This window comes from Amblyomma americanum, chromosome 2 (assembly GCF_052857255.1).
Source record: "Amblyomma americanum isolate KBUSLIRL-KWMA chromosome 2, ASM5285725v1, whole genome shotgun sequence".
NCBI classification, from domain to species: domain Eukaryota; kingdom Metazoa; phylum Arthropoda; class Arachnida; order Ixodida; family Ixodidae; genus Amblyomma; species Amblyomma americanum.
This window is the reverse complement of record NC_135498.1, coordinates 210,225,788-210,249,594: the sequence shown is the minus strand read 5'-3', so window position 1 is coordinate 210,249,594 and position 23,807 is coordinate 210,225,788. Positions and strand designations below refer to the sequence as shown.

General features: G+C 47.4%; 1 protein-coding gene across 4 annotated transcripts in view; it reads left to right on the top strand.

The window, feature by feature from the left end:
• LOC144122121 (rifampicin phosphotransferase-like) overlaps positions 1–23,807 on the top strand; it is a 798,972-nt gene that overhangs the window by 664,874 nt on the left and 110,291 nt on the right. For all 4 annotated transcript variants that reach the window (XM_077655660.1, XM_077655659.1, XM_077655661.1 and 1 more), the window contains exon 31: positions 12,970–13,029. In XM_077655660.1, the coding sequence (XP_077511786.1) occupies positions 12,970–13,029 (60 nt within the window). The remainder of the gene's footprint in view (positions 1–12,969; positions 13,030–23,807) is intronic.

Sequence of the window (23,807 nt, the reverse complement as noted above, 5' to 3'; positions counted from 1 at the left end):
GCGCGCACGCACGGGGTCCACACTGAAATGCCGTCCAGCCGCACGGTTTCCATGCTCTAAGGCATGCTCCACAACCTTGAGTTTGAAAGCTGCCGTGTAACTAGCGTAACGCCCCATCACACAACGCACAGCACGCACGAAATAACGCCAAGGCCGTACACAACGCACAGCAAATGCAGAGGACGCACGAAATAACGCCAAGGCCGTAGCGCGCACTCAACTCCAACAGCAACAAAGCGAAGTGCTAGCGAAATGGCGACCAGCGCCGTTGAAGTGCGTTTGTCTTTACTTCGCACTGCCGCCGCAGCGCAGGCATGGCGCTATAAGCAGAGGTTTCGTTTTCGATTTCATGGAAGCGACATTTCGGCGACGGAAAAAAAAAATTCATTTCTCGTCTAAGAAAGTGGGGGGTGGGTTCATTACGCGAGTGGGTTCATTACGCGAGTAAATACGGTAGTCTGCCATCAGCCACAGAAACTGACATTAAAAACTTCCAAGAACTTCTTTGCTGTGACGGAAGTTTGTAAAAATTTGCTGTTTGTGTTTGTGTTCATTTTTTCTTTTTGTGTTATGGTTATGTTTTAATTAACCTTTTTTGTTACACTTGTTGCCAAAAAGTACCGCGCTTATTAAAATAATTGCATTGCCCCCCCCCCCCCCCATTTATGTGATACCCTCCTCTGGTGGGCCTTGAGGGAAGCATGAATAAATAAAAAGCGCAGAAGGCCCTTAGCGAAGAAAGGATGTGCTAAAATGCATTTCGCGCACATTGCATTTCATATTAATTTTCTATTTTCTGTCCCTATGCCTAAATTGCTATGCGATGATGGAGGCGACAAGCAAACCCGCGCGTGTGCTATGCGATGACAGTTCACGTTAAACATCCCCAGGTGGTCGTAATTATTCCGTAGCACTCCATTACGGCACCTCTTTCTTCCTTTCATCTCCCAGTCCCTCCTTTATCCCTTCCCTTATGGCCCGGTTCCGGTGTCCGCCGAGACCCGAGGCAGATACTGCGCCGTTTGCTTTCCCCACAAACCAATTTTTAATGCTTTCTACGTATGGTAGGAATAATGTGTTTAACACTCTGACAAATACATAAATAATTCAACTTGTTTCCACTTACTATATTTAGCATACATTTGAAATATACTAAAATATACATTAAATACAATACATTACGTTAAAGTATATAATTGTTACATTAAAACTACATTTAATTCAGCTGAAACCAGATGTACCAGTCGGATTTACTGGATGCGACTGATCAGTGTTGTCAACAGCAGAATTAATGACTGAACCGGCTTTAAGCACAAGGAGCCAGTTCCAGAGGAAACACGTTGTCAAGGATCGTGACGGGACTTGGACGGGAAAGCTATCGCCCCACACCAAATGCCGACAGCAAGCGACCCCAGCAAACAGGAACTGCTAAGACAAGCATATTACTTAGCTTGCCTTATATAGCGGGTTCAAAATTAGGCATTACTGATTTTTTTAAAACGCGAAGCGCCGTACGCTCATGCCAATTTCGCCAATTTCATGCCAAGACGAACTACTACATGAAATGCGTCTCGATTCCGTCGCAAGTGTAGTCAAGGCATCTGAAAACGAAAGCCTAGAATCGAACCTTTCTTCTCTTGTAAAACACACAAGCCGCAATTCCCGTTTCGAGTCGTTGTTTCAGAAAAGAACTGCTGGCAATCTGCTGGAGCACAATACCTGCAAAGGCAGTTAAGAAGATTGAAGTTATAAGATCCTTTCCTGGTTAGAGGGTCACACGATATCGTCCAAGAACGCGGCCGAGAGCAAAACCTGATTGCTTCCGATACCATTGCGTTCTCCGTAAATGTTGAATAACTTAATTACTCCGTACCGCTTGACGATTTGTTTAAATCCGTAAGGCAGTTGATTGAAGAGACGGGAGGACTGTTTTTTCGCAATGTATGAGGTGTCAACAGTGATAAAATTTTAACGCTTTTAGAATTTTATCTTCGAACCACGAACATCCATTTTAATGATCGTTTTTATATCCAAAAGCCCGGTGTTTTCATAGGTTCTTCAGTAGCTCGCATACTTTCTGGCAACTATCTTTGTTTTGTCGATAAGAGCGTTAACATTTCACTAAAGGGCCTTCATGTTAAAATTATTTTTAGATATGGCGATGATTACATGGTGATCCTTGACAATTCGCGTATTTCGTCCCTTGACTACGCAGTTGCAGAGATTATCACGGCTTTTAAACCTGCAGCAAGAGGTTTAAAATTCACTTGCGAACTTCCATGCGCATGCAACACACAGTTTTTAGATCTCGGAATTTCTTTCGGAACGATCTACATCTATTGGAAGTATAACCCCAGGTCACAAAAGACCCTTATCCCTTTTAACAGTGCTCATTCTAAGATCATAAAACGCGGGATTGCAATGAACTGCATCAACGCTGCCCTGGAAAGAAACTTGCCCCCATCAAATGACCGATAGTGTCAATCAGCAAGTCGAGCGGCTACGCATGTCCGGCTTCCCTGATGACGGTGTTTCAGCTGTTTGTGAGAGCCTAATGCAGAAAAGAAAGAGAAGTAAAGGAGCGGATGATAAAGAAGAGAAACAGGAAAACACTCAGGTAATACCGGACCTGCATAACATATTCCACAATGTGAAGAAAGTCGCCGGCCGATACAACGTTAACGTTGGTTTTTCAGCAGCGCAGGGGACAAAGGACGTGACAAGTGCACAGACACGGCGCTGAACTTACAAGTGGTTTATTGAGGTGATTTTCACTACTTAAATACTACTACTTAAATAAAGATGAATGAATAAGCGTTGCCTCAATAGCTCTGTCCGATAAAGAACTACGTTTCCTTGATGAGAATAGAAAAACGTGAGCAGCTGGCCTTGTGCCACTATAGACCTGTGCTCAGGAATTGTCATTTTCGTCAATCTGTTTTGTGTATCTGTCTTTTCATTTGAGATTGGTTGCCACTGTATTTAAGTAGTGAAAATCACCTCAATAAACCAGTTGTAAGTTCAGCGCCGTGTCTGTGCACTTGTCACGTCCTTTGTCCCCTGCGCTACTGAAAAACCATGTCACACCAACTTGCCCAAGCTTCTACAGTATCAACGTTAACGTTGTATTTTCATTACCGTGCAAGTTGTCTCAAATTTGCCCGGTGATCACAAGAAAGGTGCCGTGTAATATTAAGCACGTCATAAAGTTCACAAATTGTGCAACAAAGGTAGTTTATAGCATTCCCCTTATGTGTAAAAAAGTGTACAGTTTTGTGCGTTTTTATCGCTGCCACTTTCAAAAATTTCCCCGCCTCAACCGCTGCCTCGTTTGCGGTGAAACTGCACACAGAGCTTGCGTGTTATGGTAACTTTTGTATCGTAGAAAGTTTGACAATGGTACTTACTTAGTTCAGGCGCACATGATGCGGATGTTACGAGAGATCGGCGAGCCAAAACCCGCAGACGACGCTTTTTCGCTGAAGGGCGGCAGTGGCGCCATCTGTTAGCGGTAGCGCAAAGCGTCACATCAAGGCCGTCGAGGAGAGCGTTGCAAGGAGCGCGGGCCGTTTGAATATGCCGTTCCTGTCGTTTCGTCTGCTTCTACTGAAGCGCTTACAACATTTTCGACTAATTAAGCGGAAAAATATCAGAACATATGATTTAACGAGGCTTTACCTTTTAAAGAATATTGTTTGCAATGCTCGCCTCGGCGGCCTTGTCGTAACGGTTTCCATTGCCCAAAACAGATGGCGCCACTGCCGGTTTTTAGCGAAAAAGCGTCGTCTGCGGGTTGTAGTGGTTCAGTGGTTAGGGCGCTCGATTACTGATCCGGAGTTCCCGGGTTCGAACCCGACCGCGGCGGCTGCGTTATTATGGAGGAAAAACGTAAGGCGCCCGTGTGCTGTGCGATGTCAGTGCACGTTAAAGATCCCCAGGTGGTCGAAATTATTCCGGAGCCCACCACTACGGCACCTATTCTTCCTTTCTTTCACTCCCTCCTTTATCCCTTCCCTTACGGCGCGGTTCAGGTGTCCAAAGATATATGAGACAGATACTGCGCCATTTCCTTTCCCCAAAAACCAATTATTATTATTATTATTATTATTATTATTATTATTATTATTATTATTATTTTGGCTCGCCGATCTGTCGTAGACGCTTACGTTTTCGCATCATGTGCGCCTGAACTAAGTAAGTACCATTGTCAAACTTGCTACGATACAAAAGTTACCATAATACGCAAGCTCTGTGTGCAGTTTCACCGCAAACGAGCCAGCGGTTGAGGCGGGGAAATTTTTGAAAGTGTCAACGATAAAAACGCTGAATACTGTACATTGGCCAACAAGGCGTTGTTTTAATGAAAGAGCGCTAGAACACTTCAATCTTGTAAAAGATGGTATCAGCGGCCATCTTGCTGTACGCCGCCGGACTTGCAAATGCAAACCTAGGTTTAAGAAGGCACAGTTTCTGGGTCACGTCAAGAATAAGCTTCAGCGCGAGATTCTCGAAGCCTTTATTATTATAGGAAAGCTGGTGATAATTGCATCAGCACGGTTTCACTGTCATTGCTGCAGAATGAAATGGCTTTTTTGGATGATTGTGTTTAGGTTTCACCTCGCGGTAGCTGAATGTGTTTAAACGTCGACCTTTTTCAAATAAAATCAGAAGTGCAGCACAGTCCTGTCTTGTGTGTTCCTTGTCTTCTCTGTGGGTTTTATTTATGCTGCGAATCTTGTCTGCAGTAATAACTTTGAACACGCTCTATTAGCCACCCGATAGACGACACATTATCTTGCTCGGTGCGGTAATTTTTGTGCGAACATTATGGGCCCCAAATCGTCGCTCAAGTTTCGAGGTAGACGCGTTTGAATCTGAGGGCTATATGGAATCGTACTGCTAGTCGTAACTTGCGTCAGGCATCGGTCAGTAGTCGAACTGTCAACCAACAAGTACATGGGCGTCTATGGGACCGGTCGGCCTTGCTAGTCGGGGTCCTTTTCGCTGGCATGTTCGGGCCCGGAGGTGCGCATGGCGCCCTTGCAAGTATAATGCTATGATACTGTCCACACGTATTTTAAATAAATGGTGATGTGCTTCCTGCTAGAAGTCACCATACACATAAGGATGACATAAAAAGGAGATTTTTCACTGTTCCGAGAAACGTGATTTCACTGTTCCCGGAAACGAATCATATTTCGTGTTTACGAAAGGGCACTTTAAATACAATGCCAACATGCAAATGCCACTTTTCTAAACGCAGTTTCCAGCACTAGACTGTTCAACGGCAGCTCTAAGTGCGCTGAAATTAAGTTAACGCGGACAGCTCATTCGTTACAATTGAAGTATACTTTGGACGAATAAATTTCGTATTTACGAAAGTACACTTCAAATACATTGCCAACATGCAAATGCCATTTCCCGAAACTCAATTTCGAGCCCTACATTGTTCTACGGCAGCTGAAAGTGTGCTTCAATTATGTTTAAAAGGACTGCTGGATTGTATAATTTAAGCAGACTTCAAACGAAGTGATTTCATCTTTACGAAAGCACATTTTTAATACGTTTACATTTTTAATACCAAATTTTCTTTAACTGCGAAGTTTCTAAAAAGCTGTATAGCTCTCCTTTGTAGCCGTATGGCTGCGCTTGGGCGGATGAAAATGAGTAATCACTCTCGAATTACATATTTACACCACCTGGGGGCTTCCCCTAAACATTTGACGAACTCGGCAATTTAGGAACAAAGGTGGGACAAACTGTATCAAAGCCTTATTAAAATCCAAGAATACACAGTCACCGCCGCATCTTTGATGAGCTCAACCAACTGTATTGCGAAAGAAAAGCCGCCACGTAAACCTTGCTGAGAGTTATTAGGAACGGTGTGCTTGTTTAAATGTGCCATTATAGAACTGTAAAGAACGCGCTCGACAACTTCACATGTAATGCTAGCTAATGAAACGGGTCTATAGTTGGCACGAAAATTTCTCGAACCACTTTTGGGTATTGGTACGACATGCGCTAACATCCAGTCTGCCGACAGCAGTGTCTCATTCAGCGATTTTGTAGCGAAAGCTACAATAAGCTAGCCGAAGCGATTTCGCCAGTCTTCCCCATCTGCTCCTACTGCGCAAGCGCGAGTTTTGCCACAGGTGCGCGACGCGTAACGTCACAGCTGTGCCACCGCCGACTCCGCCGCCTCGTCCCCTCTCCCGATGTGCGTTGAAGCCACGATTAGCTATGCGCCTTCCTGCGCAAGCGCGTGGGGTCGAAGTAATACAGGATGCGACGCGCTCGGCCGTCAGTTGCAAGCCATAGAAGAAGGGAAGCCTTGCTCATTGCTGCAGCAACGTAGTCTTCGGGAGATGAACTCGACGGACCCCGAAGTCTTTGCTTGGTATAAGGCTATAGCCGGGAGCATGAGAAGGAGGTCCAGCGAGCCAGGAGAGCGGCGGAGACTCCAGAGGAGCGCAAGCGCGACTCGCCAAGCGGCGCTGACAGGATGCGGAAAGGAAGAGGCTCCTAGCCACTTTCGCTGCGTATACTAGGCATAGCGGAATAAGCCAGCACTAATTTTTGAAATAACCAGAGAATACACACTGACAGAGTGCCAGAACAGTTTTTATGTGTTGCTGCAGGAATATAATGAAGGAATAAGTTGAACTATTTTAGTTAGATTCGACGTTTCTGCCGTATAGGTGAGTACCGATAAGATACAGCTGTTATATAGTTTGCTTTGAGGGATATAGGTAAGTTGCCAGTCATGATCTGAGAGAGCGAGCCAAATACGCTCCACCTCATTCTTATTCTTCTATTTCTTTCCCTCTCGTCATCTGGATCTGCGGTCGCTACTTGCCCAAAGTAGACGTATTCCCTCACCACTTCCAGTGCCTCTCTACAAATCGTTAACTTCTCTCCTCTTGCAAGACTGTTGAGCCTTACTTCGGTTTTCTGCATAATAATTTTTAGACATAAAGTCCTGCTCTGCCTATCTCTGCCTATCTATGCTTCGCACATAATCCATAATCTCTTGAGCAAGGCAATTTCATCAGTGAATCGCAGTTTACTAACGTATTCTCTTTAACTCTTATCCTCAACTGCACCCAATCCAAGCCTCTGAATACCTCTTATAAACAGGCGATGAACAGTATTGGCGAGATCGTGTCTCTTGCCTGACAAACTTCTTTAGTGGAATTTTATTGCTGACTTTATGAACGACTACGATGGCTGCTGAGCCGTTTTAGATATCTTCAGCATTTTGCATAAGGCTCATCTAGACCATGATTCTGTAATGCCTGCATGACCGCTGAGGTTTGAGTCAAATCCTTTCTTTTGTTCCTTGAAGGCTATATATAGGGGCTGGCTATATTCTGCGCATTAGTCTATCACCTGATTGATAGTGTGACTGTGCTCAATTGTCGAGTATCCTTTACGACAGCCCGCCTAATAATTTATTTGATTGCGGTCTAAGGTTGTTCTGAGTTCATTAGTTCTTACCTTGGCTCTTCCTTACCTTGTTATTACCTTGGTTCTCAACTTATACGCAATGAACAGCTAGCTGATCGGTCTGCAATTTTTGAAGTCTTTGACGCCTCCTTTCTTATTACGATCATTTTATCGTTCTTCCAAGCTTCCCGAACGTTCGAGGTCATATGGCATTTCGTATATAGCGTGACTAGTTTTTCTAGCACAATCTCCCCACCGTCCATAAACAGATCTACTGTTTCCTCTTGCTCACCAGCTGCTTTTCCCCTTTGCATTGCTGCTAAGGCTTTCTTTACTTCCTCTTTTGTTACTGGCGGGACGTCCCACTTTTGTGCCCTACTGGCTTTCTCATTAACCTCCTCAGTGCATTGGCTACTTTATAGAATTGAATAGAACTCTTTGGCTGCGTCACCTATCTTATCCATATTGCTATTGACATTGCCCTCTTTGTCTCTTAACGCATACATCTGAAATTTGCCTATGCTTACTTTCCTCTTCACGACATTTAGGCTACATCTATTGTTTAAAGCATGTTCGATCCTCTGCATATCAAACTCTCTTATTATCGGTTACCTTGAGCTTATTGATTAGCTTTCATAGCTCTACCAGTTCCATTCTGTCTGTGAGGTTAGAGGCTTTCATATCTTGGCTTTTTTTTAATCAGAGCTTTCGTCTCCTTAGAGAGCTTCCCGGTATCCTGCCTCACCATCCTGCTGCCTACATCTTCAGGGCACTTCTTAATGACAGCTGTGAGATAATTATTAATAGCTCGAACTTTAAAATAGTTTTCTCAGCTAAAGCCTAATATCTGCTCTGAAGCGATATCTTGAATTCTTCTTCTTTCCCTCTTACCGCTAACTCCTTGATAAGCTTCCACCTCATCGCTTTCTTCCGTTCCCACTTCAAGTCAACGCTAATTCGACACCTTGCAATCGCGCGCTAAATTTTAAGACCGTTAGCTCTCACTAGTTAAGTTTGTCAAAGACGCGTCTCTCTGCAATGCAGGTCGAATTAACCAAATCAGTTAGCACGTGACCACACTATATCACATAGCAACAGTGGGGGCCTCCTGCCTCAATGCCTATGCGCTTTCGATTCGTTATATAGGGTGTCCCAGCTGACTTCAGCCAGGGTTTCAAGATACGCCGATGCACTCCAAGACGACGCGACCAAACGCATTTTGGTGGCTATTATATGGAGATAGTCCCTATTTTTTTACTGTGACTAATTGCATATTTATTCGAGATTAATTAACCAACTTCACAAGCAACGAAGATTGGCGAAAAAGGCCAATGAGAAAATTGTAGAACGGTCCGCAAAACGTCTGACTGAACAGGATTTAAATTTCCATCTACTACGTATCAGCTTTTGTTTTTTTTGCGCATTGGAGATGCCCGTGAAATACTAAAAATACCACGTGACATGCCCGCTTGTAGGCCGGGGTTGCAGTGCTCTCAAACGTACCATGTATGAACGAACAGTTCTTTAGCCCGGTGTGCTGCTGCTTAAAAGGTGACGGGCAGCGAAGCGACGCAGCCCCTTGTTGTGCGATTTACGCCAGCGGTATGATTCCCTTGTGGCACTTGATGATAGCGACCAGCAGACACACTCCTTATCGCTTGCGCTCGCATAATCGCACAGCCAGAGCATGCGTCGCAGCCCTGCCTCCTTTTAAGCAGCAGCACACCAGGCTAAATGAGCTGCTGGTGTGTTGGGCGGAATGTTTGAGAGCACTCCAATCGTGGCGCGCGAGCGTACATGTCAGGTGGTATTTTTGTATTTCGCGGGCATTTGCAGAGCAAAAAAAAAGCCTATATGTAATAGGTGAAAAGGTAGAAACTGTTCAGTGGGACGTCTCGTGGACCATTCTACAAATTTCTCATTGCACTTTTTCGCCTATCTTCGTTGCCTGCGAAGTTGGTTAATTAATCTTCACTAATTATGCAATTAAGCGAAAGGCAAAGTTAGTGTTTGTTGCTCCATAGAATAGTGAACTCGTGATTTTGGTCGCGTCGTCCTAGAGTGCGGCGGCATACTTTTAAAACCTTGGTTAAATTTATCTGGGACGCCCTGCTTATGTGCAATTACAGGGGCCATTGAAATGGGAACACCCCGGGGCTACCAGTTGCATAATATTTGGAGGCCACCTGTTTGACACAGAATATGCGAAGTGGTGTCAAATTACTTAGCATATTTTGAGGATAAAATTACTAATTGAGATTAATCATAAGTCATCTGTGTGGGATTCGCACCGATGACTCTTCTGCTCAGTACGTGCATTCAGAGGACCTTCAGACGTCCATTACGGCCGAACAGTTTGTCGCAGGGGGTGCCGGATGGGTTCGAACGATTCGTCGTGTTGTGATGCGCACGTTTATAAAATTTATTGACTCGTATAAAGAGGAAATATGCTGCATATAGCGATGGTGGCTGTAAATCACAATGTAGCGTCAAATACACGAATAGATGGCGCTGCATGTTTTTTAGTAAAGGAAGCATCCTTGGATATTTAGATATGGTCTTCTGCACTTTTGCTGAAAACACTTTAAAACACTTGAAGCTCCCGTAGCTAACGCTTTTAAGTGGAACACTGAGGCGGTGTTCGCGGAGAAGTTTGTTGATTCAGTGAAGTTTAGAGTTTTTATTTTTTCTCGTCCTCGCCGGTGACACCAACTGCTGCAGACTAAACGAAAGGAATTAACGAACATCGGCGGCTTCTATGCACGTTCAGGCGTTGCGTATACGTGATGTTAAGTTGAGTGCTCATTTCAGCAAAACAGCGCCTAAGCTAGCGGTATCGCACGGAACGGCGCTGCACGGTGGACGAGAGTAGAAACGAAAGCTCTAGTCAAATCGCCGACTTTTGAAAATTTATGGAGCTCTCAAAGATTTCTTTCTAATATGTCAGTAGGCAATCTCTACACCCAACTTATAGCTCCGTGGCCTTATTCTAATAATTGATTTTTGGGGAAAGGAAATGGCGCAGTATCTGTCTCACATATCGGCGGACACCTGAAACGCGCCGTAAGGGAAGTGATAAAGGAGGAAGTAAAAGGAGAAAGGAAGAAAGATGTGACGTAGTGGAGGGCTCCGGAATAATTTCGACCACTTCGGGATCTTTAACGTGCACTGACATCGCACAGCACACGGGCGCCTTAGCGTATCGCCTTCATCGAAACCCAGCTGCTACTGTCGGGTTAGAACCCGGAAATTCTGGATCAGTAGCCGAGCGCCTAACCACTGAGCCATCGCGACGGGTAAATAAATTACTTTTGTCAACCGACAGTCTTCCGACTTCCGTTTCGAAGATTGTCAGGAAAAAATTACCCGTAACTAGATGCGGAGTTTAAGTAGCATTTCTAGTCGACCTATTACAACGTCGGTATAAAATTATGTGTCGTTAAAGTGCCTACGATAGTCGCCGAAGCATCAGAAGTTGCCAATATTGTTTTAGCAGGTATTAATAGTCAGACGCAGACCACGGGAATGAACTAGCTAATACAATAAGACTAGGGTTTAGTGGACTGGAAGGTACATTCTGGTCAAAGAAAGTACACAACATTTCTAATTTTCCAGTAATCATCTAAGGGAGGGAAACTTGGATGATAAAGGAAAGGCTTGATATATATTCAAGAAGAACGCAGGGATGTATTGAAAGCAGAATTATAGATGTAACGTTAAGGGACAGGAAGAGAACAAAACAGGTCAAAGGACTAACGTAAATGGGCGATTTCTTAGTCGATATCAAGAAAAAATGGCCCTGCACAGGCCATGTATGGCGATGAACCGATGGGCCCTTTGGTAATGGAACGGATTTCAAGAGAAGGCGAGCGCAGCAATGGGCCTCAGGAAGTCAGGTTGGTGCATGAGATTAGCAAGATTGCGGAGATAAGTTGGCCGCAGTTGGCGCAGGACAAGGTGATTAAGTGAGTGAGTAAGCGTTTATTGACGAGGATGGTGGCTGGAGGGCATATTGGTGAGCCCTCAGTCTAGGGCTCCGGAGCCTTCTGCCTACCTTCTGGAGATGAGAACGAGCGCTATACCTGCGCTGACTAGGTTCACCTCGCACAGCTCAAGGGCCGCATTACGTGGCTTTCGATGATGGTGCTCTGGGCGATATGTCTCTGTGATATGTCTTAGGGTTGGGGTGTCGCCGCAGCATGGAAATTTGTCTTCGTGAAATGCTCGGTGTATGCGATGTAAGTGGTGTAGGTTGGGATAGGCGTTTATTTCAAGATACCGTAGGACGCAGGAGTCTTCAGATTAGATGTTTAATTGTAGAGATATGGGAGAGGTCTTAATCCTGCAGTGGACGTAGTTAGTGAGATGATGACAATGGTGACGATATCGAAATTGCCTGGAGATTTATGGCCTCACAGTTGCAGTAGACTTTCATGGATAAGTATTTTGTGCAATCATTTTCATTTTTTATGGGTAAGAACTAATGCGTTAGATACCAACCCCGAGCAAACTTGTGCGTATTCTATTCGCAGCTAGCATAGCGCGAGCGCCCTATCCAGCGGCACTACCCGCTGATCCGCTGGTCGTCGTCGTCTGCGTAAAACAAATCTGTGCTTTGGAGTTGATTCGAACATAGTAGACGTTCTCTGTAGTTTTTCTGCATTTCTTCTTTTGGTGCTTGTATACACCGTGGTAACGGTATTTGACCACTATTTTATTAGATTACTCGACTTTAAGTTCATACTTTAAGTGCTTAACTTTAAGTGCTGTACTTAGGGGAAAAATATTGACGATACCTTATAGGAACCACTGAATAAAATCTGTTTTTAATTACTTTCGGCATATTCACCACCGTATTAATTGCATATGACCTCCTCTTGTGCAGCCTGTTTTGTGCTGGTGCTAATTTCATGGCTCTTTGCCAAAGTGTGTTCTTCTTGTAGAGTATTATTGCACCCAATTTAGTTTCCGGCCATGTCATTGCTGCTGACAACACGCAGATGTCAGAGGTGATTTTATTATTTCCGTACCCTCTATTATCTGCGCTAAATTTAATCTACTTGAAATGCTGTTAGAATCTTGTTGGATGCACGCTAGAATATTATTGACCAGCTTCTGAGAGTCACCCCTCATACTAGCGTGTGAACTACCTATGTTTTATAGATATTTCAAAATATAAGGCTTGTTGCTGAGTATTTTGATTTTTTTAAGGCTTTGAGGCATTCGAGATAGGTCTCTGAAAGATAGGGTAATGTCGTATGTCGCCGTGCCCACTCACATTGACAAGCACACATTCGGGGAAACCAAAGCCGCATTGGAGCTCTGCTATCGGTTTTTCGCCAGAAATGTGTGGCGTACCCCACCTCTAGATCTACCTAGACATGCTGTGCTGTAGTGCTGAGTGTCAAAAGCTTGCATTCTTTCAGCAGCATGAGGCCATAAACGAATGCCAATGTATTTTTTTTCATAATTTATCCGCTGTTCTTGTATTGACTGTTTTCCGCCCCCTCCTTTTCTTTTCAGTTTGATGTGTATTCCAAAACCTGGGCTATGGACCCAACACCGCTGGTGAAGAACCTGCAGGCATGTATGCTTTAACTAGTAATTTAGTGGTAGTAGGGTCAAGAGGTGGTGCTGCTGTGACGCCGCCAGAGGCGTCCGCTGTGACAGAGTATCAACCCTTTAGAGTTCCGCTCACTATTCCTATCCGCAAACATCATTGTTCTCTATGAGTAGTTTGTGCAGGCCTCGGGAATAAAAATGAGTCTGGTTTGCAACGAAAACTAGGAGCGGTAGTTATGTTACAGGAATGTACAACCTTTCGTAAAAAGTGTCATCACGGTTGTAAACTGCCACACCAAAACGCCACGATTTGTGTATTCTGTACTAAAGAAGTCAAATTAAGTATTTGGAAAACGCCAGAAGAGCAGGAAAATTGATATTGAAACGACAATAAATGCAGGGAACTTTTACGCTAAGAGCGCTGCGAGTCCTCATACCACTCCTGGTCTAGTGGTGCAGTGGTTCGGCGATGGACTACTGCCCTGCAATGGCAACCAGTGCCACCGGTGGGGCATATGAGACCCTGTTGCTCTACCCGATAAACGTCTCGTGACGAATATATAATTTAACAGCCACCTGCCACGGCAGTCAGCTTGCTCACATATGGTGGGCTGATTCTGATGATGTCATAAGGTCACATGGCCTAGGTGTCACGCCTAAGTTGCCGGAGTGGCCGGTTGATCCGGCCGCTTCGGCTGCCAGACTTCCAACGGTCGCTGACCGCGTGCAATTGTTCCCAACATGGGGGTATTAGCGCTCTCACGTTAAAACTGGTTCAGTGTCCTAACTTGTCCTAACACAGCTCACTCCCGTGTTCGACTTTGGCTGGCAGACGTGGGCCCGGAATCATGTGGCTGGTCCTCGACTGCTGTGTTACAGCTCAGGAATTCTCGCCAGGCAGTGTGTTACGGGGCGTGGCCGCGTGGTAATTCGAAATGGGCTCTGGTACTTCGACAACAACTTTTCAGTTTTACCAACTTGACACCGCGTTCGGCTTAAGAGAGCAAGGTCGCCGACTGCGAAACGCTTTTCAGGACAGCCACTCAGAGGAGTTCCGGGCCTACCGCTCCTGCTCCCTCCTTATAGCTATAGTCCTTCCTGGACATGTTGCGCGTCGCAATCTCACTGCAAAGTCGTTCTGGTAGCTACTTCTTCGTGTGCGCCAGGGATTGGTCTGTGCGGACTGCCGAGAAAGGGCCGCTGCGCGTCATTACATCGTTATCATCAGTACACCAGCACATCAGTCAGTACATCACTTAGTGTCTCTTGTGCTTTGTTTAGGGAGGTCCTGTACAATGCCAAAGCCATCTACAAAACTCAGCTTTCCCAACATTTGTGGGATAGCCCAGGAAGTTTGCTTCCGAGCCACACCCTGTGGCTGGTAATCGATCCCCAGCGCTCGAAATCGCCTTAATATGCGAAGATTTCTTGTCCTGCCCCCTCCGATCGGTAGGAATCTCAAGAGTGCTACAGAAGCCCCACTACATGGCTTAGAATGAAACCACCTGCGCTCTAAACTTCTAACAAACGCTGTACATTCTCCTGCATTTTATTGTTTGTATTCAGATATTTCGCTAACTCATATTTCACTATGTATTCATTCTCTGCGCCGCTCATTAATGTGTTGTGCATTTCTTATTTTGTTGCTTATTGAAATTTTTTGTCATGGAAGGTCCCGCCCGCGGTCTTGTACCATGGGACCTCTCGCTGTATACGTTTGTAACTTTGTTTGAATGCATTAATAAACTTTAAACTATGAACTTCACCATATGTGGCCACGTTGTACAAGAACGTGTCGTTAGTGTGTTACACTAGCCCGTTTTTTTTTTTTTTTGGGGGGGGGGGGGGGGCGGGGGGTGGTAGGCGATGTAGTCGCATGGCCGCACCGCGATCATTTTAGGTGGCTCCAAACACTGAAGAGAGATAAGGCCTACATCTATCGGTGGGCATCGTCTGCGGAACTTCATAACTGAGAGAGGTGTTCTCTCACAAATATTCTAGAAGGTGGTGAGTTTAACAAACGAGCATAAGAAAGTAAATGTAAAGTTCGCCCAAAATAAGCGATGGCTTGCTCTTCTGTCGTTCTGGAAAGTTTGCACACCGAGCTTTTCTTGAGGTCTGTGGTGCTTCTCGCTGGCCGAATTCGGGAAGGGAATGAGTTGAATTATGTCCGCAAGTTGGAGTGCGCTCACTGGTAGCATGATGGGCAAACAGAGGGGAGGCCGAACGAGCCATCCTCATTGCTATACTGGCAGGCAGAACATGAAGAAACATGCTTCTTGACGCTGTTGCGTCGTATTTCTGCCAGAACCGCTCGAAGACTCGTGATAGTTTTTCACTCCCACTGGTGGCCAGATGTATAAGCATCGAGACCCAGCTTCAAGAAGAGCAACAGCACGTAACACGGGAAAACAGTAACCCAGTAATTATCCGCCTATTAATTATGGCGCAGGCGCCCATCGCAGATAGCATAAGGCCGGAAAAGTCGCAAGCTTCACACGGCCTGGATTGCGCCCTGTAGATGTGAGCGAATGTCGGGCAGGGCAGCTTCAGCCGCTTGAGCACAAGCGGTATTGACCACGGAACCTACGGTGGTGCACTAGGTGCAGAGCCGCGCCGACGGAGGACATTTACGTCACTGCTCAAGTTGGATCAGCCAGAGTGCGCGCTTTGAAGTGACGTTCTAATTCGCGAGGAGCCACTACACTGGTGCTATCAGAGACTACAGCAAAGTGGACACCGTGAAGGTAACAGCGCAATTTCTGCACTGCACAAACGATGGCTAAACACTAGACCTCAGAGGAATGGCACCAAGTTTCCGTCTCGTTATGTCTGCTTTTCGCATAAGCCCCAGCGCGCATCGTGCCGTTTGAAAGTTTTGAACCAACACAGCCCCCTACCCAAAGCTGCTAGCGTCTGTGTGGAGCAATATCTCGGCTCTCTTGGTAACATGAGCTTAAGGACGGGCTGAGGCGGAGGACACACGAGATCCTGAAATTTCTGAACGGCGGCTTCGCTCCAGTCCTCCGGATGATCTTACTTCAGAGAGCATACACGGGAGTAGCCCGTGGAGCGAAGTTAGGAGCCAGTCTCACGAATGTATCACGCGGAGCAAAAAAGTTTTGAAGTTCTTTGGCAGAAGTGAGGATTGTGTAGGCATCGAGGGCGTGTCTCTTTTTTATAGATCGAGTTACTGGTTCTCGTTGTCGGCAACGTGTCTTAGAAACACAACCTTGTTGAAGGGGAAATAACATTCGATTAGGTTTCAGCTTTAGGTCAGCGTTCGTTAAAGCACGCAGAATACTTGCAAGGCGGCGAATGTGATCGCGAAAGTCATGGTTGTAAATGAAAATGTTGTTTCGGTAAACGAAAGCCATAGACTACTTTAAATGCCACAGTGCTCGGTCCATGAGACGCTGGAGTGTGGCTGGTGCGTTGTGAACTGAAAGTGAATTGGGTGAACTGGAAGTGGCCGCCTGATGTGGCGAACACAGGTTTTTTCTGCAACACCATCACCTAGAAAAAGTTGCTGGTATCCTGATCTTCATTCCAATTTAATGAAAAATTTCGATCACTGTAGCCTGTCCAGGGCATTGTCTATTCATGGTAGAAGGTAAATATCGCGCTTCAAGACGCTGTTCAGCCTCCTGCACTCGACACAAAAACAGTTCGCGCCGTCTTTCATGGTTCTAACAACAGTAGAAGACTAGGGACTTGCCAAAGGTAAAATAATGGCTTCCTCAAGCGTGTAATTCACTGAGAGCCTATATTTCTGGCCTTTCGACCAGGAGACACACGTTGAGGGAGGTCGTAGATGCGTTTATGGTCACCGGTGTAATTTGGTGATACACCAAAAGCGTTGCTCCAATCTCCGCGAGTGTGAATGCAACCTAACAACAACACCGATGCAGTAAGGAATTTTGAAAAGATATTTGGTCCTGACTGAATGCTGGGACAATTGTGAAGTGGGACCAGTCTAGGCTCTGGGGCTCTTCAGGGGATGTTCGCGACCGTCTTTCCTAGTCAGGCCAGTGGAAGCCACAGCGGTGTCCTATGAGAGCCGGGACGCAGTACCGACACGCGGCCCAGTGTTCTGATACCGTGCTGTACTGGCGTGGCTAAGAGCTAGTACATGTGCTTATTGTTCATCACACGAACGGAGGCTGCGCGGCCACAACGAAGTCTCGTCAGTGGGCAGATGTTGAGAACGGTTCAAACAAACAATCGGACATCGTTTGCGGCATTGTTAGAGGCACGAAAAGAGGGATAGTTGCTCGCTGAATAGGCACAGGAAAACGTTAGGAACGTGTCCAACCAAACCCGAATGAGAGTCCTGCATGCCAACGAAAGGCGAGAACAGGTTTCAATTTGAGGGCGCTGAGCACAAATAGATTTTGGCCTGTATGGATAAGGTACCGCATTCTGAGCAGAGTCCAAGGCGAAGCTTTTATGCGCCAGAATAAGGCGAAAAACACTGAATATTCGAATCGCCGTTACCAGCAGATTTTTCAAGAAAAATGCAGCTTCGGCACAGGCTTTTTTGCGTGCGAATCCCAGAAGCCACGCTGCACCGCCATTCGCTTCGAAACGATGGCACACCGTCCTGTTTGGTATGCATGTCACGAATTTGAGTCGACAGGCGGGAAGGTGTTTAACTTTAAATTCTTCGGCAATAAATACAACTTTTTCTCTCGGTCAAACGCCAACACACAAGGAAGAACCATAGAATAGTTTTTAACTGAGAACAATAACTGAACGAAGCTGTTCGCAGCGACCCATTAAATTATTCTACAAAAGAGATTCCCGAATCAGGTGAGGTCACTTTCGATGGTCTCCTTTCGAAAACGCACGACGCCGCCTAAGGCACGTGAAGCGCCGGGCTGACTGTACAGATACGATCTGTGGTTTCCCGGGTCATCCGTGTAAGTCGAAGCGTCGGCAGTTGGATACCGGCTGCTGCACTTTGGCGTGATCACTGCTTCAACCCACGTGTCCGAAATCACAGCTGTAGCTGCGCGACCGTGCACTAGTCGCGTCATAGAATGACGTTTCGTGCGGGTGCGTGTACAGCGTTAAAGCAGACAGATACCCGCCCGCCCGGAGCCTTCAGCTCCAGAGGGCAGACGCCGGCACAAAGCAGGGGTGCCCGTCGAGAGCCACCAAGGTTTGATTGAGTGGCACCGACTGGACCGGTACGTCCGCTGGAAGATATGAATAGGCTATGAGGGTTTTGGGTGAGCCTGTGTCGGCTAGAGTCGCGTGACCGTGTACCACGATTTAAACCAAATTATTTAGGCCAGCTGCGGATGCGGTGGACAGCAGTTATGAAGGGACTTCTCATCTCATCAGCGACCCTACCTCCTGTTTGCTGGTCCCGCCGTTGCCCAACGACGGGTGGTGTTTCTGGCAGCTGCGTGAGTATATCGTCTTGCAGTTCAAAGGTGTAAGAGCGCCGCACGAAGAATTCTTGACGGTCATACCTTGTTTCAGTGGTGGCGCATGGAAAAACTACGTAGTTGGTAAGGCAATTGACGGCTTCCATCTCGAGAGGGACGTTTCAGGCAGCTTGAAGAGTGCCGGGACAAGACAGCTGAAGTGCGTACTTCACGTCCTGGTGTTCGATTGCACCGCTAAAAGAGTCTACAGAAATCCCCGAGGCACGGTCAGCTCTGGGGCACCTGGAAATCTTTCCTGGCGAGCCTCTCAATATTCTCAGCAAGATCAGGGATACGTTCCGAGAAATTCTGACAACCTCGAAGCTTGGAGTGGTACAATCGCTGCAGGAGGGTGGCATCAAGCGCGGAGAATCTGGTCTGAAGTTCATTGCGACTTTACTGTAGACAGCAAGAGTGCTGGCACGCAGCAAAGCCACACGAGCAGTCAGGTTCTGCGAGGCGGTCTAGCTTCGTTCGAGTTACCGATCGTTTTTTCTGCTGTTCGTAAACAAGTCCGTCATATTATGGCGACAGGGGCTCCCCAAAAGATTTCCAGCGGAAGAATGTGCAGAACATTCGGCTTGTGGTGTGAATTGGTGCCGATGCCAACGAGACAGCGCTTGCAGCCCCCTTTTTCCTGCTTTCAGTACCTGCTTGCAAAGTGTAGCAAATATTTCAAGAAACCAGACATCAAAGCTCGAAGCCGATACCGGGACCGCGAACGGACCTGGAATTTACCGCTGCGCAAATCGCTCATCTTAAAGAGCAGCCTCAAATAGAATATAGCCTCAATGAGAACCAGTCAAATAATAAAGCCTCCGCCGTGGTCAACACAAACACAGCGCCCAGCTGGGTACACACGATGCAACAAAAGATTATTAGAGCTAAGTTTACCGGCTTCGTGCATTATTCAGCGAAAGCTGACTGGAATTATCTGCCGAGGGTTTTGGAGTGGCAGGCCCGCTTGACGTTTCACAGGCGACTGCCTGCTTGTGCGCTTCACAGGTTCATTTTGTCTCTACGCTCACTTACATACTTGGCCTTTTTCGGGTTGTGGTCGTCGGTTAGATCGCGTTCCCGCAATCCTTCACAAACCCGAGGCTTAGACAAATGTGCTCGTTTAACTTCATGATGTACAAGCAGGCGCCGCTGCAACCGTGTTCTTTCTATATGCTGTATAGAATAAATAGCAAACCGATTGCTGACTCCCGCGGACTGGCCACTACAACACGGTGAAAACCTTGGATGGAACAGTTCGATGGAAATTTCCCATTGAGATTCCTTGTCGCAACTTCTCCGAAATGAGACAACCGACAGCCGGAGTTCCGCAGCCGGCTTTTCCTGAATGGATGGATGGATGGATGGATGGATGGATGGATGGATGGATGGATGGATGGATGGATGGATGGATGGATGGATGGATGGATGGATGGATGGATGGATGGATGGATGGATGGATGGATGGATGGATGGATGGATGGATGGATGGATTGATGGATGGATGGATGGATGGATGGATTGATGGATGGATGGATGGATGGATGGATGGATGGATGGATGGATGGATGGATGGACGGACGGACGGACGGACGGACGGACGGACGGACGGCCGGCCGGACGGACGGATGGAGTGACGGAGTGACTAACTGACTGACAGACTGACTGACTGACTGACTGACTGACTGACGGAGTGACGGAGTGGCTAACTGACTGACGGACGGATGGAGGGATGGAAGGTGCTTGGGCGGAACGAGTAGGAGGGCGGGGCTAGCTGGATTAAGGCTGCGGCGATATAAAGTTCCATCACAGAGCACAACGGGTCGCATTGGAGGATCAGATGGAGTGGTGTTGAAGCGGCCGATAATTGAGCGCAACTCATAATTGCGGCGCTGTTCTTAGCCCATATTGGCGAAGACAAAGATAGAGAACAGCTTGGCTCCACTGGCAGTGCCAAGAATATCACACTGGCTAAGAATGTAACGGGAGAGGCAGTCAGCATCTTTGTGCAGCCTTCCAGACTTGTAGATCACAGTGTAGCCGTACTCTTGCATGCGCAATGCCCAACGACCAAGCTGGCCTGTAGTGTCTTTCAGAGAATAGAGCCAGCACAGCGCATGATGGTTGGTCCTAATCGTAAAAGGGTGGCCGTATAAATAGGGACGGAATTTCCCAACCACTCCGACAAGGGTTAGCACTCACTTTCCGTAATGAAGTAATTGTGCTCTTGTGCAGAGAGGAGGCGGCTGGCGTAGCCGATGACATGGTCATGACCGGATTGCCGCTGAGAGAGCAAAGCGCTGATGCCGTAGCCAGTGGCGTCAGTAGGGAATTGGATGGAGGCTGCCACATCTAAGTGCGCCAACGCCGCCGTGGTGGTCAGCTTGAAGAACAGAGGGAAAAAGGCGCGTAATTAGTGAGGCCCCCGTGAGAAGGGGGCGTCTTCAAAAGGTCAGTGAGGGGGCGGGCGAGTTCGGCGAAGTCTTGAATGAATAGACGGAAGAAGGAGCAGAGCCTCAAGACTCTCCGGATGTCGTTGCAAGATTGGAAAAGGGGAAAGTCTTCCACTGCCGAGATCCTATCACGATCAGGGTAAACCCCCGTGAAGTCAACGAAATGGCCCAGAATGGTGATCTGACGACGCGCAAAACGGCACTTCGGACAGTTAAGTTGCAGGCCGGCTTGACAATAGAGTGAAAGCATCAGGGAATTGTCAGCGAGGTAGGTCGAAAATGTGGGTGAAGATAAAAAGACGTCATCTAGATAATGCAGGCACGTGATCCACTTAAAACCTTGCAAATGGACGTCCATCATGCGTTCGAACATAGCTGGCGCGTTTCGTAAACCAAAAGGTACCACTTTGAACTGGCAAAGCCCATCAGGGGCCTCAAAGGCGGTCTTCTCATGGTCCTGCCCATCTACGGCAATTTAACAGTAGCTGGATCTCAGATCTGTTGATGAGAAGAATTTGGCACCGTGCAGACAGTCAAGGGCATCGTCAATACGTGGCATGGGGTACACGTCCTTATAGTGATCTTATTAGGGTGACGATAGTAAATGCAAAAGTGCCATGATCCGTCCTTTTTCTTCGCAAGGACCACTGGAGAGGACAAGGGACAATGGGAGGGTTAGATTATGTTCTTAAAGAGCACTTTTGTAACTTCGGCGTTGATGACCTTGCGCTCGGCGTGGGTGACACGGTAGGGGCTACGACGGATGGAAGAGGAATCACCGGTGTCAGTGCGGTGCGTCACGGCGAGAGTTTGGCCCAGTGCGGTGTTGTTCAGGTCAAAAATGTCGGAAAAGGATTGTAGAAGGTCACGAAGATGAGAAGACGGGACATTGCTGGCGTGAGGACTTTGGGAAGGCGTCGGCGGAGGTCAACACTATTGGCGGATATATGGCACCGGTGTCAATGAGGGGCGGACAGGAACACGTTCGGCTGTGTCGTCCAGCAGGTTTGTTCGGGTGGTTCGTAGAGGGATTGTGGTCCGAGTCATTGATGCAACGTAACTTCCGGGAGCTGCATTATTTAGTTTTCCCAATTCGAGGGGCGGAAGGAGGCAGCGGTCGAACCACGAGGCGACTGTAGGGAGCGAGAGCGGCTGTTTTGCGGCGAAGGCGAGCAGGAGGATCATCGTGGAGGCTGAGCAGCGGCCGCAGACATCTCGGACGGCTCTTGAAGCGAGAAGGAGCGAGAAGAGTTTGGACGGTAGTAGGAGGGGAAGGCGTCGCGGGAGTGTGAAGACCATTGGTTGCGGCAGTGGCGAGCAATGTGGCCGATGCGAGAGCATTGGAAGCAGATCGGGCGGTCGTCTGCCGTGCGCCAGTCATTTGGATTGCTGTAACGGCAGGATGAGTAACATGTGGAACGGAAAGGGACGGGAGCGGCTGCTGTGTAACCCAGCTTCCGATGGTGCACATCGCCGGAGGGAGGTTCAGATGGGCGAGCTCTTTCCGCAAGACGGCTTGAATAAGCGACACGCCTGGCAAGGTGTTATCTGGGGTGATCGATGACGGTACCACAGGTGCTAAGGCCTCGAGTTCACGTCGAACAATATGTGTGATGGTGTCGGTGACAGGAGGAGAGTCAGAGTGCATATGGGATGGAAGTCGCTGCTCGTCCCAAGAAGATGTGGCGGCTCTGTTCAAAAGTCCGGAATACTGTTGAGGAATGTGACGGTATGTGAGGTGCTCAAATCAACGGCACTCCTTGATGATGGTGTCAACAGTAATGCAATGTTTACAGACAAGAAAATGACAAACATCAACAGCGATGCCTTTCAGGACGCGGCCCACCTTGTCGGACGTGCTCATAGTGGCGTCGATTTTGTGGAAAAGAGCCAATATGGCCTGTATATAGGTCACAAAACTTCCAGTAGACAACTGAGAACGAGACGCACGCTGTTTTTGGCAGTGAGCTGCCGATTGTCAGGGCTTCCAAATAGCGTTCGCAATATCTTTTTGACACGCCCCAATTTATCAGTCCTTCGTTGGTATCATAACACAACCTCGCCATGCTATTCAGAAAGAAAAAGAGATTCTCGAGCATTAATTTAGAATCCCAGCTGTTATAGGTGCTTACTCGCTCATAAATACGCAACCACTCGTCGGTGCCATAAAAAGGTACGGGGTCACAAGGGGGGGGGGGGGGGGGTGGAGCCATGACCACGAAAGGAGCGCCAGGAGCAGTCAGCGATTTCCCAGGTTGAGCCATGGTGATAGTGGTAGTAGCCCTGGCCTGACGACCGCTTTGGAGCTCTGTGGAGTGGATAGCGTCACGGGGCACTCTCCACCAAAGATGATACGTTGGCCTAATGATAGTGAGACGCAAGGGTGACCAGGGCATAGAGCACAGATAACAGGGAGCACCAGACAAGGCTCGCGGTTCACCCAGCCACTTCCTCTACGTTGTCTTCCCAGAGATTAGCCATTGCAATATTTTAATCAGAGCTTGTCGGGATTCGAATTATGCGCAGCCCATATCCCAGTGTACTGCCTTGTACTGCCAGATCTGCGATATTTGTCTGGGTTCCGTCAACGCGCACCAAAATTTTGGCGTTACTCAGTCATCGCACCTCGACTATTGCTGCCGAGCTGGCTGCTATGCGAGCAGCATTCACTAACATTCTTCAACAATCCCCAACAGAGTGAGTTATTTTCAGTGACTCTCGGGCTGCATTACAATCCATAAAGTCATCAGGAAGCCCTCAAGAGCTGATCATCGATGACTTAAACAGATTCCACTCCGAGGCCTGTGAGCTTGGAAATCGTGTTGTGTTGCAGTGGCTACTCGCTCACTGTGGCCTTGCAGGCAACGGTCACGCTGACGGTGCAGCGAGGTCGGCGCATGGCGACACCACCTTG